Source organism: Dermacentor variabilis, unplaced genomic scaffold (assembly GCF_050947875.1).
Source record: "Dermacentor variabilis isolate Ectoservices unplaced genomic scaffold, ASM5094787v1 scaffold_13, whole genome shotgun sequence".
NCBI lineage: Eukaryota > Metazoa > Arthropoda > Arachnida > Ixodida > Ixodidae > Dermacentor > Dermacentor variabilis.
Genome location: NW_027460291.1, coordinates 18501604 through 18522992, shown reverse-complemented (window position 1 = coordinate 18522992; position 21389 = coordinate 18501604). Strand labels below are relative to the sequence as shown.

At 46.3% G+C, this 21389-nt stretch overlaps 1 protein-coding gene across 5 annotated transcripts in view; it reads left to right on the top strand.

Annotated features, from left to right (window-relative positions):
• Positions 1-16664, top strand: part of Ctl2 (Choline transporter-like 2) — a 494927-nt gene extending 478263 nt beyond the window's left edge. For all 5 annotated transcript variants that reach the window (XM_075677602.1, XM_075677595.1, XM_075677596.1 and 2 more), the window contains one exon: positions 10611-16664. In XM_075677602.1, coding sequence (XP_075533717.1) covers positions 10611-10720 — 110 coding nt within the window. In that variant the 3' untranslated portion in view covers positions 10721-16664. The remainder of the gene's footprint in view (positions 1-10610) is intronic.
• Positions 16665-21389: the final 4725 nt, after the last annotated feature.

Sequence of the window (21389 nt, the reverse complement as noted above, 5' to 3'; positions counted from 1 at the left end):
TGAAGCAACAGATGAAACAAATAACTGATGTTCCCTCAAATAATTCCTAGTTGCGTCTCACTGCAAGTGACGTCACAGCACTGCGCCATGTACGTGGGTGCACTTGTGCATTTGATGTCGACTCTCCAGCCGGGAGCATGGTGCCCACGAAGAGAAGGACAAAGGACATTTGATTTGAAATTTAAGCTCTTTCTACGGTGCATAGGGATGTAATACAGTCGAGCCCACTTATACAGTAAAACCTTGTTAAACCGTACCCGCTTAAACAGTAGTTTCATTTTAAAAGTAGTAAAGTGAAATCCCCAACTCGGCGGCCACTGAACATAATGTGTTTTCGTATCCGCATAAACTGTACCAGCTTATTGCGCACGCGTCAGTTAAAACGTAGTGTTTCCACTTTTCGTCGCACAAACACCGTGGTGCGTCGTCTCCACCGAGCGGCCCGGCAGAACAACAAGCCTCAGAAATCGGAACAACAGCCTCCAAGCGCCTTGCGCGTTCGCACATGAAGCCACATCAACATCATTTCGGCGCCGTGCCAGAGAGATGCCAGAGAGCGTTGTGGCATCGTGCATGCGAGGACTCGCGTCATGCCGAAGCTCGGATAAAAAAAAAAGAAGCCGAGTGCTCAGCATAGAAGAAAAATTGGACATCGCCTGTGCTATCAAACATGACACGGAGAAGTCGGCGCTGGCATGTGACAGGGATCTGCTGTTGATTACGGTGTGTGGAATTTGGAATGCAAAAAAGTTGCATTTGAATGCAAAGAAGAAGAATGCAAGAAGTTCACAGTCGCAGCGCTCTTGCGACTGCGAAGAGATGTCGGCTACAAGGTTCGACTTTTCGCCATCGTTGCCTCTGTTGTTGCCGTAGTGTCGACTAGCGGCAGTGATGACGACGGCACGGGCGATTTAGGCCTGACAGTGGAAGAAGCTGCGCGTTAGGTCAGCCTCATGAATGCAATCGTCACGACGAGAACAGGGGCGCGATAACGTAACTCTATTAAAAAAAAACGAAAAGTATTCCAAACTCCGGCACCCAGCAATGAAAATGCGCCCCCGGGACTTCTGCAGCACTACTGCGCGCGTGCACAGAGAATACGTAACACCAACGAGGAATCTGCCATGCCAGTGTTTGCCGAGAAGGGGGGGCTGGCTGAAAAGCTGGCACGCAGCTTCACTAAGTTTGAGGCCACTGTCATCGTGCTAGGCCACCGTGGCATCAAACGAAAATAACACTTTTGTCGCGCGAAGTGAATAAATACTGCATGTTTTTTTCCCCTTTCATCGCACTCTCTCAGAATTCCGTTTTCGACAGGTAAGTGGGCGATCTCATGCTAATTCGGTTAAACAGTACGATTGTTTAGTACGTTCTTATTCCGAGCTCTGGTCAACTACGGTTTAACGAGGTTTCACTGTAACAATATTCAAGTGCCACGAAAATTCCATTGTTATAACCGATAATTGTTATAACCGGGTTGCACGAAAAAATCAAAATAGGGGGATGGCAGAGCTGATGTGAGAAAACTATAATTCTGGGGAGGCCAGTGCCCTTCCCCACCACCTTGCTCCATCCAGCTGCTGGATTTGTTCACTCGTTTAACTGCTTCCTGGGTGCGCCAATCTTGCGTAGCAAGTCACGACTGTCGGCGTTAAAGGGACACCAAAGGCTAATAATAAGTCGATGTGGACTGTTTAAATACCATTCCAGAAACCTCGCAACACTTGTTTCAATCAATCAATCAATCAATCAATCAATCAAATCTTTATTTCCAACGACAGTTGGGGCTCCCTTAGGCGAAAAGCGGTAGTAGCACCACTTGAAAATACCTAAAGGGCCACGTACATGACAGCGGTATTACGATTCATACGTTCAAAAACAAATTTACAATAACCAAGTAAAATATGCAGTTCAAAAAAAAAATTAAGAGGTTGTGCAAATACAACAACGGAACGAACAAATAATGTCAATATATAAGTACACTCCAGAACAGTTGTACATTATAGTTCTAATATTCAATGTTCACGTGAACACACATCATAAAATGACGAAAATAAACGTGTTAGAAGGAATAATGAAACATACTTGATCATGTTCGGGCAGTACAAAACACATTAGACAAGAGTTAGAAAAAATTCACGCATTTCTTTTTCTGTAAACGTAGAAAAGTTGGCGTCTTTCTCTTCATATTTATTAAGTAGGGACGGCAGTGTGAATCGAAGAGACTGCAAAAAATAGGCCGTGCGGGAACGAGGAACAAGCCACTTGTCGGTGCTGCGGGTGCGTGAATCAGTGTAATGCATGCTTATATTAGATAAATCTTTAATAAAAACTTTGAATTGCTCGTTTGAAAAGAAATAAGCATACATTAAACGAAAATCGAACATGCGTTTCACACTGAATATTTTATAGCGGGTAAACAATGTAACTGTAGAACTATTGCGCGGGACGTTTGCAATATACCGAAGTGCTCTTTTCTGCAATAGGTGAATTGCATTTATGTTACTAAGGGTTGTGGTGCCCCAGACTAACAGGCAGTAATTTATATGGGAAGAAAACAGAGCATGATAAATCTGAAGTTTAGCATTTTCTGGAAGAAAGTGCCTACATCGTGACAGAACACCAGCAGCACGCGATAACGATTTAGTCAGTGATTCAATATGACACGTCCATGTCATATGAGCAGAAAAAGTCACGCCCAGAAGTTTATGTTTCTCCACTATTTCGACGGGTATTCCCTCAAGCGTTAATGATTGGTTGACGTTGACTTCAGTGCCTCGGGATCTGAAAAAGACAGCTTTTGTTTTTGTCGCATTTATTCGTAAGCCATTAGCTGTAGACCATTGCAGCACATCTGAAAGTACACTTTGAGTTCTCGCAACAATTTCAGTTGGATCTTGTCCAGAAACAAAAATACTAGTGTCATCCGCGTAGAGCAGGAATGAGGCGTCATTGTTTATCTTAACAATATCATTTATGTAGATATTGAACAGCATTGGTCCTAAAATGCTTCCTTGAGGTACGCCACAAGAAATGGTTTTAGAAGATGAAAAACAGTTAGCAATTGAGACGCATTGTTTTCTTTCAGACAGATACGAACTAAATAGTGAATTAGCTACACCACGTACCCCATAAGCACCTAATTTCCCGAGTAAAATGTTATGGTTTAGGGTATCGAAGGCTTTGCTATAGTCAATGAAAACGCCCAGCGTAAGCTTTCTTTCTTCGATGTTATTAATTATCAGTTCTTTTTGAGCTAACAGTGCAGTCTGTGTAGATTTACCACGTTGAAAACCGTGCTGATACTCCGAAAGTATATTGTGTTTGTTGAAGAAGCTATTTACGCGGCAGAATATTATCTTTTCTAATCCCTTGGAGAATACAGGAATTATAGAAATTGGTCGGTAATTATTAGCATCATTAATATCTCCACCTTTAAATATAACAGAAACTTTTGAGATTTTCATGAGATTTGGGAAACAGCCAGACTGAAAGACTAGATTAAACACGTAGGTTAAACAAGGAGCAAGGAGGTCAATTACGTGCTTAATCGCCTCTACCTGAAATCCATCGACATCGACAGCTTTACTGTTTTTTAGAGAAAGAAATGTGCATACTATTTCTGCTTCATCTGTAGGTGCGAGAAAAATTGTGTCAGTATTATGGTAATTAATGTTAGTATGAGCAATGCTTCCCAGTGGTTGCACCGCATTAGCAAAGTGCTCACTGAAGTGCTCGGCTAGATGCACACCGGAAAGTTTGTTCCCGTTAATGGTTATTTCCGTCAATGTATTCTGACCCACTTTGCGGTTCAGTGCCTGATTGATGGCTTTCCAAACTTGGTTTGGGCGCCGTCGACAGATGTCAGAAAACATGTGGTTATAGTAGGAGGCCTTTGCCTTTTTCAACGTGGCAGTTAGTTTGTTTCTGTAAGTTTTAAAGGCCTCAAATTCCTTAATATCGCGTGTGCGCAAAAACTTCTTAAAAAGGCGACCTTTTTTCTTGATCATAATGATATGCTCGCGCCCTACCCAAGGTTTTCTTCTTTTTCTGTTAGCTTTGGTGCTTACGTAAGGAAAAGATGTGTTGTAATGACTAGTGAATATAGATAAAAATTCACGATAGCTCTCATTTGGGTCTAGCTTATCGTAAACAGAAGACCAATCTTCCCTCAACATACGCATGCGGAATGAAGTCATATTTCTGCTAGACATACATCTATGTTTAACGATATCCTGGCAAGTTATTTCATTTTCAGTAGTTTTAGGAAAAGCAATAAAGACAGGACAGTGGTCACTTACGCCGGCGCATACCGTGCCAGCTGCGCTTACATCAGTGTCTATGCTGACGATAAACAAGTCTAGTATGGACTGGCAAGTTGTCGTTACACGTGTTGACGTAGTAATGATGTTATTGTAGCCACAAGCGTAAAGTTTGTTAAGGAATTCCCGGGAGGTCAAATTATCCTTGAGAAGGTTTATGTTAAAGTCGCCACCTATTAGAGTGTTATACTGGTGATTTGTTGAGTATTCTAACATCTCCTCAATAAATTCCAGGAATACACTCATATCACCAGACGGTGGGCGATAAAACGCCACGTACATGTTCATATGGCTCTTTATGCAAAGCACTTCATAGTCGGCAGTAATGCACGTAAATTCCGGGATTATGTCACAGAGTATGTGCTTTTTTACGTGCATTGCCACTCCGCCACCACGGCGATCACTTCGATTGATAAAATAATGATTGTATTCAATCATATTTAACATGTCGCTTCCTTCGTGATACCACGTTTCAGTCAACATTATCACATCGAACATGAATTTGAATGCATTAAAGAATGTGCTTAACTCATCGAGCTTGGTGGCGGCGGAACGTACATTGAGGTGAATGGCAGTGAATATGCCCTGCGACTGCGCCAGAAGTTTAAGTTCACATGGCAGACAAAACTCTTGATTCAGCATCGCGTGTACAAGAAAACGTTACACAGATTATAAGCATAAGAACCCTACGCAATCTGCCAAGAACGGACTTATTTTACGAGAAAATTGCATGTGAAGGGTCTGAATGCCTTTTTCGAAATTCAAATCTCCCACCACTCAGTCAGAGGAGTGGTGACGTTGCATACGCCATCACCACCCTTTGCTGCCATCAATGAGTAAAACGGCGCCCGACAGACGGCAACACCGAGCCAAGGCAGAGCGGTGGATTCGCCGCTGCTTTTTGGTCAAGTGGCGTAGACCGTTTGGGCATCCCGCGACGTAACATGGAAGTTAAATTCTCTGCTACTTGCAGTTTGTGCAAGTTTCGCAAGCCAGCAAAACCAGCGCAGGACTACGTGATAACAAAATAGCTGAATGTGAAAGCGTGGGCTGTGCAGAGTTGAGCGAAAAAACCTTTTGACCGCCCGCGTCTTGCCAAGAGTAATTTCCATGAGTTCCTTTTTCTAAAAATGAAATAGATCTGGATAAATAGCATTTTATTTCGTCTTGTAATACAATAGAATAACGTTTTTTGCAACATGTGCCTGAGTACTAATGACAGAACTTAACTGAGGGGTGCTTTTGTCATCAGGCAAGCGCTTGAATGTCCCGGGGGAGTCTCTAATAATGTCGTCCATTTACCTCAGTTTCTCGATTAATAAGACCCTGTTCGCGATAATAGTGATGCCTTAGAGATTCTGAAGCACTAAACTATCACTTTTACTTGATTTAATGTTTGCCTTTAGTGTCCCTTTAAAGAATAGAACTGCTATAACAAGTCCAAAGAGGGGTCACGGGTGGCAAGCGATTAGCAAGCACTGCCGAGGCATTGTTTTGGTGGGCCCAAAAGGGGCTGTTTAAATATTGACACGTGTACTTATCTTTATCGAGCGACCACGTTTCGCCGCTTAACAACTGTAATCGCACAGTGAGGGACGCGCCTGCATGTATCCGACGTTTTTGGAAAGTTATCGATGCTTCTACCCGGCTGTCTGTTGTCGCCGAACCTTGTGTTATCTGATTTCATCGCGTAACGCGAATGGTGTAGAACTTTGTGGAAGGCACGCGGGTCCGAACGATTAGTCTGGAACATTCGACGACTGCTCTATAAAAGCCGACGCGCTTGACCCGCTGATCAGATTTACGACAATCGCCGACTGTGTTCGCCGCTCTCGTTGTGCTTTAAGTGTAGCCTGTTATGTGGGCACAGGTTCGCCCAATAAAAGCTAGTTTTTGCCTTTCACAGTATTGCTACTGTGTTCTTTGACGTCACGACTATGTGACAATATTGCGAGAAGGCTGCCGCAGCTTGAGAAATCCAGAAGAAACGCTGAGGGGAGATGCCACAAGCAACTCGCCATGTACTGGCTTGCACAAGAAAACCCTATGTCCGTGAGCCTTGCATGCTTTACACGAAGCTTGCCGACATCATTCTCCAAGGCATCAAGGTGCTTCACATAGTGCAGCGGAAGGTTCCTCACGAAAACGAAGCCCCGGAGGAACTGAATCATGTGCCGGGCCTCCTGTGAAGACAATGTTGAGGCAGCCTGCCCTACCGCATCATCGCTGCCGTCGTCGCCGTCTCTATCAGATGCAAGCACGTTCGCGATGATCGCCTCATCGGTTAGAAGCACCTACCCTATTCACATGATTGTAAGCGACCACTTATTTACACGATTGTAAGTCGACCACTTTTTTAAAATTTGAAAATCTGAAGTGGGGGGGTCGACTTACAATCGAAAGCAAAACATGGCACCGCCAAAAAAGCGAGACCAACGGGAGCTACAACGTAGTTACAGTTTTATGTTTGCTCTATGGCTCTACCCATAGCTTTTCGCTATCCCACGTGTTTGTTCGCTTTTTGGAAGTGTTTTTCAACATTTTTGAGAGTTTTACAGTGCACGCATGAGTGCACGCAACACTTATGGGGGGGGTTGTCGATAGCTTATGGAAGCGCCGCGGTTCCCATTCGCGGCGGCACCCTCAAAACGGCGGCGCTGGCGGGGAGTATCGTGGGTTTCACTTTCCCTGTTGCGCTTAGCTTTCTCTATAGTTTGATGAAAGGCATTGGGTTGACGCATTCCACTTGACTGCCGGCTACATGCTACTTCTATGCTTCCTCGGTCGTCATGAGTGCTCCAGGTTCACTAATCATTCGGCACTCGTTCACAGCAGCGTTCAATAGGGCTGCCATCCTTTACGCCAAAGAAGCAAATCACTGTGCAGCGGACCGCAAGTTTAATGTTTCTGAACGGGTGGTGTGAGAGTGACGACTGCGGCGAAGCGAAATTTTCAGTTGTGATGGCAAGTGAAAAATTTCCCATGTGCCGAAGTCTGTACACTTTCCAGAGCTGTAGGCTAAGCTTGCGTCGTACATCGCTGAAATGAGTGATCGGTCCCTGCCAGTGAAGTGCGACGTAGTCATGAAACAAGCCGGACCTTCGCCTTTTAAGGACCTGCTCCGCCTTGAGTACAACGAGTGGCTGGCGACAGAAGACTGCGAAATTATGCCAACCGGACCTGTCAAAAGAGCCTCTCTGATGGCTGCGTGTGGTTGGGTGCATTTGGCGTGGGCTGCTGTTCCACAAGATATCGTGGTGCGGTCGTTTGCCAAATGCGGAATTTCGCTGCACAACAACGCGCTGTGGGACCGTACCAGCGATGGCAATGGCAGCACTAGTGAAGACGAGTAGTCCAGTGACCATGTCAGCTACTAATAAATTTTCGTTATCGAATGCGCCCTCGGGTCTACTCGTTTTTTTTTTCCTGTCACGCGATATGGGGGGGTCGACTTACATTTGAGTCGACTTATATTAGTGTAACTACGGTAGGCTTTCTTTTCACCGGCAACGTTGTGTATTGCCGATGATCAGTGGGCGCATCAGCCATCTTCCATTTCGGCGGCGAGTCAAACCAACTGTTGGTCAAACGAGGTTAAGAAACCGTATGGCCAGGAATGATATCAATGCAACCAACAAAGACGAACGCGAGTGATTAAGCTGCTTGCAGAACTGCGCTGAATGATGAGGAGCCAGTGAGTGACCTGCGAGCAGTGCAGTTGGCGCAGTCCATTCGTGTTTCGGAGGGTGAGGCGGCTTAGAGCTATGGGCGCAGCCCATTCGTGTTCGGAGGGGTGGAAGAGCAATGGGAGAGAGGCAGGCGAAGATGGCTGAAAAATGAGCACATGGTGGCTGTTGAAGCAGCAGCCCATCGCGCAGCAGCGTAAATTTCTCATTTCCTTCCTTTTTTTTTTTTCAAGGATTTTGCATTTCACTACTTTTCGGCTAGGACACCCAGCAGCCAGACTTCATCGTTATAACCAATAATGCGGCATCTGGGCATTGCAGTGAGCAGGTTATTTCACCATGGAAAACATACAAAAGTAGACGGTGAAGCAGCTTCTCATTGTTATAACCGATATATTGTTAAAACCAGTATCGCTATAAGTGGGTTCGACTGTACTTAGCAGACACACGATCGTCAGGGCATATTGTATGCACTGCTCGTGTGAGCCCAAAATGGCCAGACCAGGTGAGGGGCCCTTTAACGTTACTTCTTTAGAAAGTCACAAGGAACCCGCTGTAGTGGCTTAGAGGCTCTGGCGTTGCGCTCCTAAGCATGAGGTCGCGGGATCAAATCCCGGCCTTGACAGCTGCATTTTGATAGGGCAAAATGCTAAACCGCCCATGTACCGTGCATTGAGTGCACGTAATGAGTCCCAAGAGGTGGTCAAAATTTATCCTGCGATTTTTTTAACCACTATGGCGGGCCTCGTAATAGTACCATGGTTCTGGCATTTAAAACCCTATAATTAAATTTTTACAAGGAAAGATCTCTTTGCACCATGGTTGATGCTCCAGGACCTGATGCTGTTTCCTTGTCACTCCATTGAGCAATGGTTTATTGCCTGCTATTGGTTATATAACCACTGATTGTATTTCACTGCCTCCTTGTAAATAATATTTGATCCTTTGGTTTGTCTGATGAGCTGTCACACATTTCTAGCTCCAAAAGTTAAACTGTACAATTTTCTCAGTGGCATAGAGCAGAAGGGAGAGCCTCGACCATAATTGTAGAGGTTGTTGAACCACTATGGCCTGAGGAATTGTGGATGTTTTGTCAGGCAGTGTTCTACTTTCCATCTCTTGTTTCAGCACTAGCTGGTTAAATAACACCACAGGGATACTGTACACTTTCTCAGAACCTTGTTTGACAAGTTCATCGGTAGACATTGTGGCCTGATCCAGAACTAGATCCAAAAACTCACCAATGTGTTGAAAAAGGAGGCCGACAGGATAATCACCCTGGACTTGATAGCTTTCAAATACCATTCAGTCATACTTTTCCACGAAAAAAAGGTTGGCTGCATTTTGGTTACACCTGTGGGCTCACCAAATAATTCAATAAGCCCGCACCTAATCAACAGACAGAAGAAGTGCTGGGTCACTTGATTTCTTTGACCATACCATCTCTGTTATTTGGTGCTCACCCTAGGGATATTTCAAGAATGTTTTTTGCATGCCTGTTAGCATTTAGGCATTATGCATGTCATTACCGTTCATGGCATCTCTTGGTCTGCACTATGCTTACAGCTTGCAGTCAGGTGGCTGCAGATGACTTGTGGTACTGTTACAGCTACCATGGGTCGTCAGTGGCCATGTGATGAATTTCATGAGCATAATATGTGGATGACATTTTTTTGCTTAAGAAGGGACAGAAGTGGTGAGCAGTTGCACTTGGTTAAAACACGTTGGCGGGCTACTTGGTTCGAATCCATGATGGAGTGTGTGAGCGCGACTGAACGAGGACGTAGCAAGAAACAAGCACACAGAGGCAGCGCTGTATCTGTGTATCTCTTTCTTTGTATGTCCTCGTTCAGTCCCCCTTGCACACTCTTATCGTGGAGCAGTTGCAGTTATGCATATCCTTTATTTCAGACCACATATAACACAAAGGATAATAGCACCATCTGCATGTTCTCATAAAACTGAAGCCAAAACTAAAACATATCTTTGCTGTTAAAGGGATACTGCAGGAAAATATCAAGTCGAGCTAGGTAGATTATTCGTCTATCTTTCTTCTCTGTGGGTCAATATTGTTGCATCACTGCTGCTCCTCACTTGGAATCACCCGTGCCGCAACGTATGCCGCTCTCTGTGTGGATCAGCCAGTGCTGTTGTCACATGAGTTGCCATAGTCTAAAATAGGTAGCACCACTCAGATTTTCATAGCTTTCTTCCTTACAAAAGTGTTGTTCTCGTTAAGAATGAAGAATTCGTTATTACAGAAGCCTAATCTTTCAGTCTAGTTGGACTTAAATGGACACTAAAGGAAAACATTAAGTATATCAGTTTATTGTATCTTCATAAGTGCCAGCTGTGTGTTTGTGTGCTTATAAATTCATAGGAGGCAATTGGTACACAGGCAGCAGAAGTAGTGGGAATTAGCGCAGCATGTCCTCCAACTAATCTTTTTCATTTTTCTCTGTGTCTTGGTGCACTGTATGATGTGTGTTGCCAATTTCCATGTCATGTACCACTGCCAGTTCAGTTTTGGACAAGGGAGGGCAGAAATGGAATCATGGCCCCCATGTGAACAACCTGTACTGCAATGTCGTTTACTGTGCAGTGGAAGATTGTGAGAGGCATGATGGATCAGAAGAGAAGCCATACTACATGTCCAAGGAGCTCATGAAGATCCTGGGAAAGCAGAACAGGTTGCAGGATGCCAACAAGTGACTGCCTTGACAACCTCCCACTTCGGTATGCTGCTGCACAGAGGCCCTCCTGACTTTCCTTGAATCGCGCTTTCATGACTCAATTTGCCCAGCTGAGCCCCTTTGTGCTTAGCCTTGATTTGGAACATGCATTTGTGACTCCATAACTCTGAAAACATGCCATGAGTGGAATATCTAGATTGGCGCTGCTGGTTATTTTTAAGCAACATAGTAGCTTATAATGTCCTGTGCTGTGGATGGGAAACTGCACAAGGGCAGAGTAGAAGCAGCGCTGTGTGGCCTTGGGTGTTTATATGCACGTTGATTGTGTGAACTTTTGTACATGGCTTTATCTGTACTGAATGTCGCGTAAGAGTAATTTAGCTGGGACAGGCGTGTCGCTCCTATTTGCACCACAACTTTCATGTGTTTCGCAACTTTCAGTGTGCAACAGGTGTTGTATGCATCGGAAGCAGCTTGCTGGATGCATGTGCCACTCTGGTGGCTTCATGCTTGGTCACTCATCTAACAAGGCTGCACTGCCATGTATGTTTTATTTTTATTGGAACAGGCCATTCACTCGAAATGCATTGATGGTCTCCTAGTTTATGTGGCTCACTTAGGCGTGTTTGTACCAGTGAAGCAATCCCAAAAGTTCTCTCTTAATGCTTGGAAAATTTTTAATTTTGTACTCCCAAAGAAAGTGTTCTTTTGCCCTTGGGAGTAACCTCCCTCATATGCTGTTTTGAACATTCCTTCAGGTCTCAAAAGCGGCTGCAAAATGCTTTTTTTTTTTTTTTTTTTACCAACTGCCAGCTCTATTGTTGCATGCAATTTTATGCCAGGGTACTTTTAAGGCTCATATGGGAAGCGGTCAGAACACACTGATGTAGCATATAGTAGTATGAAATTGCTCAACTGTTATAGGGGTACATTGCCTCATTACTTCGTGCGATAGATTTTACCACTGGCATGCCCGGGCACAGTATCAGAGGGCATAGTGGGGAGATGCAAAATTTAAGGTCAATGGATTGGTCTTGCTCGAGAGACTTGGGGTGCATTAAAAAGTATGCTTGTCGCACTTTAGAAGTGAATCAACAAGCGTAAGACAGCTGACATAAAGAAGTATAATATGGATAGAATTGAACATGTTCTCAGGAACGGAGGAAGCCTAAAAGCAGTGAAGAAACTAGGAATTGGCAAGAAGAACACACTGATGTAGCATATAGTAGTATGAAATTGCTCAACTGTTATAGGGGTACATTGCCTCATTACTTCGTGCGATAGATTTTACCACTGGCATGCCCGGGAACAGTATCAGAGGGCATAGTGGGGAGATGCAAAATTTAAGGTCAATGGATTGGTCTTGCTCGAGAGACTTGGGGTGCATTAAAAAGTATGCTTGTCGCACTTGATGCTTTGTCCTTTGGTCTTGGTCAATCTTGATTGCCAACTAAATGAAGGTGGCATCCGCAAACACCTTGAGTATTATATCGGTAAAAATAGACTGTCGTCAAGACTTGGCTCCTTATTTGGTTTTGCTCAACTTGGCATTCAGTTTTCATTTGTACAAGTCCTCGTGGCGAAATTGGTAGCAGGCTGATGGGGCCTCATTTCCAGGCTACAGCACCCAAAGCTGTCGTAGTGTGGTCTCGTTGTAGCACCATGTCCCTTATTAGCGTGGCATTGTCTTTGCATCAGGAAGGCAAAGCAGAGGCTGCCCAGACCTTGTATCATTCTCCAGTGAAGTCCTTCCTGACTTCAATATTATGTACCACTTGGATACACATTTGCAAAATACTGCCTAATTTTCCTTGGCATCACGTGTAGTGTCTCTGTGCCTGTCTAGCCCTGTGTACCAGGCTATTTGACATTGGCACACTGCTGATAATTGACATCCACGCTTCTACGAGTGCTGATAAGTGGTTTGGGTTTTTTTTTTTCCTGCATCTACTGATTCGAATATATATTTTAGATCATTTGCATGAGCTTAAGGTGGACAGTAGTTCCGGAACTTTTGGGGCAAAGTAGTAGTGATGCAAATTCCAATTGTGCATTATGATAAATGCAGCCTCTGCCAATGTGCGGTTAGAACTCTTCGTGGAAAGGTAGGCCACACAGTATGCGTGATGTGAAGACCACGCCGTGTGCTAGTCTCGCTTCCCTTACTTCGCCTATCATGACCACATGGGATAATACAAGCACTGGAAATGTGTTATAGGCATTTAGCACCTTTTGGGAAATGTGTGTTGCCAAATCGCCATCCTGTCTGCAGAAGCAGCTTTTGCAAGTTGCACATCCTTTAGGATCTTGTTGGAACACGTGCACCCTCTACATGGTGCACCATTGAGAAAGGAAACACTGCATTTGAATTTAAAGCCAGTACTTTTCCTTGTTCCTGTGCTGAAATTTTAAAGAAGTCTATGTGAGCAGAACTTCTCATGCCAGAACTATATAGTAACTGTGAATGAGGTTCTGACTTGTCGGTTTGCAGGAATCTTGGTTTGCACACAGCTTAAGTTGTCCCCTTTCATACTGGTGCAGTGTACAGCCTAGCTTTCTACTGTGGTATTTTCAACCTGAGAGGAGCTTTGTGGGAAATTATTTGCTCAATAATGAAGCCAATGAAAAGCTCTTGTCATACGTTTGGACATTTGATCATGCAGGTGTTGACCATCTGGGCGCCTTTTTGGTCATTGTCTGCGATTACTTTCCTGAAAAAAAAAGGGGGGGGGGCACACAAGTGGACTGTCAGATTGGCTAGCATCTTCAGAATAATCTTCAAGAACATGACAATATGTTCAGGGGGCCTGAAGGGCACTAGGCTATGCAAGGTTGAGGTTGTTGTTGTGCCGAGTTTGAAAAGTGTGAACTTGTTTGTGTAAATGGAGACCAACGTACCTGTGAGATACTTAAGGCTTCAGGAGATAACATGAGGCACTCACTAATGTGTTAGCACTCACTACCAATATTGGTATTAGTAAGCAGTGGTGACAGTTGAGTGTAAGTTTGTGTTGTCTCCGATTGCCTCCCCATATTTTTTTTTCATGTGAAAAGTAATCGTGGATGACCACCATCTAGCCCAAACCCACACGTGGTTCTTGCGCAGCTGTAGGATTCAGCCTACACAGCTGCTGCGCGACAGCTGGCATTTCATAGCAAAGGCATTTCCATTGAAAGTAACTTGAAGCATGCAGTTTCATACTAAAATTATCAGAGGAAGATCTCGTGCTGCAGTCAACCAACCATTTTGGGAATTGTGGTCCTATGTGTAATTTTTTTTTTACGATATAGAATGGATTCATTGTTGAAATATTTTACTGTTTAAAACATGTTTTCATGTTCTGTTTGGTTCATGTATGTTGTGTGCTGGCCTCGCAACATTTGTTTAGAGCTGTAGGTGTTAAAAAGTTCCAAATGAAGTCATTTCATCACAATTCGCAGCGCAGAAATTATTCTTAGTGCTTTTGAATACGTTTCTCACCAGTATAGATGTCTAGTAAAAGACTCACCATGGGTACCTTTTTTAATATGCTAAAAATTCTTTATCTTGCTTTTGCAATTTCCTGAAAACTGTAATAGTAGCAATGTTTGCTAATAGTCATTGTTGTACATAAAACTGCAGTGAAAAGATAACTTCAAGAAGGTTTGCAACTCGAACAAAGTTTAGACGCTGGCGCACCCTTCCCGTGATGGCTGAACAGCAGCCATACTAGTAGCGCACACAGGCTTTGTTATTTTAGTATGAAACTACATTGCTTAAATGACACCCAATTATTCTGACAGGCTGGTCGTTTTTTCTAGTGTTGGAGGCACATTGAAGACTCTGCATTCCAACTGCTTGCATTTCATCTGCAAGGCATAAAATTGGAGTTGGCATAGCATGTGCCACTCAGTTTCGGAGCATGCAGCAAGAGTGTGTACCTTTGCATGATAATTTTCTCTGAACACTGTGTAAAGCAGTAATCTGAGACTTGGGCCTGCATGTTCACATATATATAGCTCAATAGTTTATGGTGGTTGAACCTGTTTAGTTGCATTGAATCCACCATGTTTGTTTAACTAGGGTTTTCTTCTAATATTTGTTGCCTTTGTAACAGTCAACGAAATTGTTTAAACTTAATTTTCATAACAGTGAAAGTAAACAAGTGCAGATATCTGTATCAAGATCCTCAGGTATAAACAGACCAGTTAATTTATGTGTTAAAAAAGAAAGCTAAACCCTGATAGCAATGCCTACACTTGTGCCAATAACTCAGTAAGCTAACTACTTGAAAGGTGTTGCTTCAGCCATGTAATGCAATATGGAAATCATGAAGGTTGGTTTCTTTTCTGTGATGGATGTTTACTGCCATTTGGCTGCAATGAAGGAGCATAGAATGTAGAATATGTTTTCTGGATCTAATTGGAAGGTTGTCCTGAAGCTTGCAAATCACAGCTAAAAAACGGCAAAATAAAACCAGGACAAGAAAGACGACACAAGTGCTGACTGCCAACGGAAGACTGCGTGTGCACATGCCCAAGAAGGGGGGAAGGGCTCTTCTAACCAGGCGTGTGTAGACATGGAAAACTTGCGAAGAAATGATCAATTGCGTCGCTGTAAGTCAAGTTAATCGAAGGCTCGCTGACTGAGCCCTTGCAGTGCGTAGAAAAAGCTTTGCAGATCTCGCATGCTCGCTGGTCTCGGTATCTGCACAGAACATGTGCCTCTTCAAGTAAAGGCAAGCACCCGCATTTGGCGCAATGAATTGCTCCCACTCTTGGACTTAAGGTTACTGGAGTGCTCCCACAGGCGGTCGTTAAGGCAATGACCTGTTTGTCCAATCTATGAGCCACTGCACGACGGGACCTCGTACACAACTTTCCTCTTGCTAGGCACAAAGTGCATGGAATGTTGCTTGTCACACTGCGTGTTTTCAGGAAGAATAGCGTTCACCCTTTTGGATAGCGACCCTAACTTGTTAGGTACCGACTGGATTACTCCCACTATAAGCTATCTCCGTGATTGATCAATTGTTCATAAGTTTTTAACGCTTGACGCATGCACAGTTAGAAGAGCCTGAGACCCCTTTCCCCCCTCCCCGTTTCTTGGGCATATATATATTTACATACAGAATATATACATTTTGTTGGAGTCAGCGCTCATCCTATGTCATCTTTCTTGTCCTGGTTTTCTTTCGCACTGTTCTTTAGCTATGAATCAGTACCAACTAGGTCAAGTTCAGACCTTTTTGCTAGTCATTTTAGACTACCTGAAGATGTCTTAGTACCTGTATTGTAAGGAACGAATCAAGGACACATAATAGGGAATTTATGGAAAAAGCATATCCAAGTGGTATTGCTTGGGCAAAAACTCGAATTCTATTTCAGGCCCTTTGCATTCTTATGTACTCTCGCTGCGCTCTTTTGTACAGCCAAAGGATTGTGTCCACTAATTTTGGGTCCATTATTGCTTTAACTCCCTATTTTTGCAAATTGCTGTAATTTGTGATATGCAGTGTTAGTGCTGTTATGTTAAGAGGGCAATGCTGAGCTATGGTCAAAATTGGGGTAGCAACTTACAAAAACATTTGCTAGGCTGAAGTTTGGAAAAGCTAATGAGAGACATGGTGTGCTTTTTTTACGTTGTTCATCATACTGAAAGTGTTATGCTTTGCTGAAAAGATGTGGGACAGTGTTGTTTGTTATCCAGTTTTATTGATTGCCACTTGCAGGATAGGTTGTGATTGCCCTGTAATTTTCTTCTCTTATGATTTATAACTTGTTGTGTATACTTTCGTGCCTACAGTTGCAGCAAAGGTGTATGTGGTCAGTGTCCTTGTACCTGCGGCGTGCACAAGAAATGGCATTAACAATTGTTGCTGAGCCTGCAATTATGTACACTGCCTTGTGCTTTTGTCACGGTGAGCCTGAACATAACGCAAAGATGTGCACTTTTTCTTGCTGTAATAAAGATGAAAAAAGGCCTTTGACTTTTTCCTCAACAGAAAAGCAGGAAGAGGGTGCATGCACACGAGCCAACCTCGGCAGAGGTGATATGGGTGGCAGAGAAACGTTTCGAAATTTGAGCAGGAAGGTCGAAAGCACGCAATGATTACATCCAATGTAAAGCAAGTGCAAGTCTCTCGAGCTGCTTTCTGAAAACAAGTCTCCTTTCATATTGCAACCATTCAGTAGTGCCACTTAGGCACATCAGTCAATGGTAGTGCTGTTATTTCTTTGTGTGTATGTGTACTCTAGTTGTGTGCTGCTGTTACTGCTGCTAAGGCCAAGTGGTATAAGCTTGGAGCGTTTCCCTTGCTGGGTGCCGTAAGGAAAATCGCATCACTTGCATGTTCCCAGAATGCACTGCAGCTTGAGGGGTCGCGAGCTGCGTGCCTATTGGTTCCCGATGCAAGCCACTTCCGCCAGCATAGCGGCAGCTAGGGCAGCAGCCTGGGACATTGCCTGTGAGATTGTGCACGCTATCCAAGCCCAGGTGCGCGTTTGTGCTCCGATGCAGCGTTGAAGCGGTGGGGCCATTTGGTGATGAAAATATGCATCGCTTGCACTGATAAATCTGAGGCATGCAAAAAGACTTGGAATGCTCAAGAAACGCTGTGCGTACGCCCTTATCAGTGCTGCACTTTATTGCCAAAAGCCACGTCACTGCATTATTAGTGATGCGCAGAAAGTCAACACGGCCAGAATGAAAAGGAAGAACACTGCATAATGATAGAGCCACGTGTTGTGGGCGCAACATTAAGGAAGACACGGCAAGTCTTTGTTGCTGTTCAAAATGCAGAAATGAACTGCATATTTCCTAGAATGTCAGTATGGCCAGAAACGGTACTCTGACATACACTTGCTTTGCTTGTTGGTGCAGCACTTGTGCAAAATTATTTTGGCCTACACAGAGTGACTGAAGACATCCCATGTGAAATGAGAAGCATGCATATGTTAGCAGCCACGCGTCCATAAGCCTACAAACAACCTATCGTGCTGCCACTTAAAACCTTGCAAGGCGTACATTCACATTTAAGGAAGAAGAGGATGTCATAGCGGCAAACGACGAGCCCACAACAGGGCACTGGGGCCTAGGAGGAAATTCCACTAAAACACAAGATTTGTGTTACGAAAGGAAAAAGCAAAATCATGTTTTCATAATGGCTTCACCGCAAGACTGCTGTGTAATGCCTTCAAGCATACACTGTATATTGCAGAGAAGTGAGAACTTGCATATATACTGTGTAATTGTCACGATCCGCCCGGGTTCGTGAACAAGGGAAAGCTCGAGGCACCCTCCGTTAGACGGATGCTTTGCATCGTTGCTAATGATGAACGATAACTGACCGCCAAGCAGCTGTGCTTGTCGGTGTTTATTACGGTGCAGTGACCAATGTTGCCTACCGAGCCTGGCGGGCCATCGAAGATTATGGCTGAGGAGGCATCCCATGCTTGCTACGCCCCCTTACCCCCAGTTTGTTTGTCGACAGCAAATGTCCAAGTTCAAAGTACGAGTCTCTGCCTCCACCCTAGCTGGGTCGACGGTGCCTGCTACCCAGGCGAGTAACGGTCTGGTGGCCTCCGCCGTCGAGTATACTCTGCCTGGGCACCGGAGTTGACGTGCCGGGTTTGGCAACGCCGGGTGCTGCCTGAGACAGCCTCGCTCCATCCGTAGGGTCCGCAGTGGTCGGCCTTGTGAGTGGCGCCGGGCTCGACACCGGCCCAACGGGCACTGCACCACTGGCAACGCTTGCCACGTCCAAGGTGGGTGGTGCTCCGCTGGAAGCAACTGGTGTTGCTGCTATTCCTCTTGCGGGCTGGAACTAAAGTGGCAGTTGAGGGTACTGGTCAGGTCCCAAGGAGAGGCCTAACATGGTCGGTGTGTCTGTGCCACGCGGGCCCGTCTGGCATGCGGATGAGCAGCGATGAGGCGCTGGCAGGAGACCACCTGTCCGGCGGACCAGAGTGGGCCAGGACGGAAGTTCCTGGCAAAAACTGGAGCTCCTGACTCTGGCAAAGGCCTGGGACGGCACTCTTGGTCAGCAGCCAGCTTCTGCTTCAGGAGCACTGTGGATTGGAGGTCCGATTGCAAGACGTCCAAGGGTGTCTTGACTATCCGACCCTGCAGGAGCTCACAGGGGGTATGGCCAGTGACATCGTGGGGGTAGTCCAGTACTGAAACAGTATCCAAGCAATCTTGAGTCCGGAAATCCCCAGTATGGCTCTTTTGAGCTTGTCCTTGATGGTTTGCACCACCCGCTCGGCTGCACCATTTGAAGCAGGGTGGTACGGCAGAACGATGATCCGGCAGATTCAGTTCTTCGTCAGCCAGGCCAGGTACTCCGTGCTGGCAAAAGCAGGACCATTGTCGGACACGATGACGTCCGGCAACCCCTGGGCGGCGAAGACCCATCGTAGCGCTGCAATGGTCGCGCCTGCTGATGGAGTGGTGACAGGTAGAACCTCCACCCACTTTGAAAAGGCGTCCACCACCACCAGGGAGTAATGGCCCTTGAAAGGTCCCCCAAAATCCACATGTAGGCGGGACCAGGGTCTCTGTGGGAATGGCCAGAGTGTGATTTCCACATGACGCAAGGCCCACTGATGCTCCTGGCAGATTTGGCAGCTCTGCAGCATGTGAGGTGTCCCGGTTAAGGCCAGGCCACCAAACATGGGACCGGGCCACCATCTTGGTCTTTTCCACGCCAGGATGACCCGCGTGCAGCAACTGCAGGACCCTGGACCGGAGACTGTGGGATCACCACCCTAGAACCCCACAGTAGGCAGCCCTGCTTCAAGGTCAGCTCAGCGGCCTTGTGGCTATAGGCCTGCTGAACCAGTTCCTCCCCACGGGACACTGCCTTGACCACCTGAGACAGGACTGGGTCCCGGCTGATCGCTTGCGATACCGCAGATCTGGAGAGCACCTCCAGGTACGCGTGCTCCAGCATGAACACTTCAGCAGGTTCCGGAACAGCATCAGGCACCTCTGGCAGGGGCAGGCGGCTCAGGGCATCAGCAAGTCCAAGGTCCTTTCCCGGACGGTAAACTAGCTGGTAACTGTAAGCTGCCAGCCTCAAGCCCCAGCGTACCACTTGATGTGATGCCTGCACGGGAACTGCCTTCTCAGGCCCCAGCAGCGGCTTGCGGTCCGTGACCGCCTCGAACTTCCGCTCCCACAAATACTGGTGGAAGCGTTCGACACCGAACATGAGAGCCAAACCTTCCTTTTCCAGCTGGCTGTAACATTGCTCTGCAGCATGAAGCCGGCGAGAAGCAAACAACACAGGGCATTCCTGGCCATCCTTGTCCCAGTGCGCCAGAACGGCTCCCATGCCGTACAGCGACGCAGCTATGGTCAGGACGACAGGCTTAGCAGGATCGAAACGTACCAGCACTGGAGGCTTGGTGATTAGCTCCTTGCTGCGCTGGAAGGCCCCGTCATGCTCCTTCCAGACCCATTGCTGACCATCTCGAAGCAGAAGATGGAGCGGCTGTAGATGCTGCGACAGATTTGGCAGGAAACTACTGTAGAAGTTGATGAGGCCAAGATAGCTCTGAAGCTCCTTCTTGTTCTGGGGTTTAGGCGCCTTGAGCACAGCATCAACTTCGCGGGGAGTCGGGGCTAGGCCAGCCTGGGAAATGACGTCCCAAGTACTCAACACTGGGGGCTAGGAAAACGCACTTTTCCAGCTTGAGTCCGGGGTCCTGCAGGCGTGCCAGGACGTTGTGCAGGTTCTGCAGATGGTCCCTGTCATCGCTGCCAGTAACCAGGATGTCTTCCAAGTACACCGCCACATGCCCCTGAAGAGGTTCTCCATCTCCCTCTGAAATATGGCTGGGGCTGAGGCCACGCCAAACGGTAAGCGCGTGTACTGGAAGGGCCCCAAAGTTGTCGACATTGTGACATACTTTCGGGAGGCATCCTGGAGCACCAGCTGCTGGTAAGCATTTCTGAGGTCGAGCTTTGTGAACTTTTGTCCACCGGACAACGCTGACCAGAGATCTTCTGTCTGGGGCAGCGGGTACTTCTCGACGGCAGTGACGGGGTTGATGGTAACCATGAAATCCTCACAGATCCTGACACTGGCGTCTCGCTTGAGGACTGGTACGATGGGAGCGGCACATTCAGGTGTCTTGAAGGGCTCGCTGCAACCGTTGCAGCTCCTGGATGACCCCATCCTTCAGGGCGAATGGCAGTGGGCAAGGCTTGAAAAAAACGTGCCCGGGCTCTCTCAGGTACATAGATGCCAGCTGTTGTGCCAGTGAATGTGCCCACCCCTGGCTGGAACAGGGACTTGAACTCAGTCAGGAGGCTGGGGACGTATTTCACCACATGCAGGCTGGCTTCCTGATACTCTGGCAGACAAACGCCCAGTGCATGAATCCAGTTTCGTCCCAACAGCGTCGGCGATGATCGCTTGGTTAAGTAGAGGGGAAGGGTTGCCCTGTCGCCAAAGCAAACGCTGACCTGTGCCTGACCCTGGACCTGGGAGAGCAGCCCGGAGTAGCTGCGCAGCATCACGCCCGAACCCTCGACGGACACGCCGGGGAAGGTACGCTTGAACCGTTTCCCGGCCATGAACGGCACGCTGGCCCCTGTGTCCAGCTCCATGGAAATGGGGTGCCCGCAGATTTCGACGGTCAGCATGTACGGCGTCACAGACGACGGTACGAAGCCTGTGTGCCACATGTCGAAAATCGGC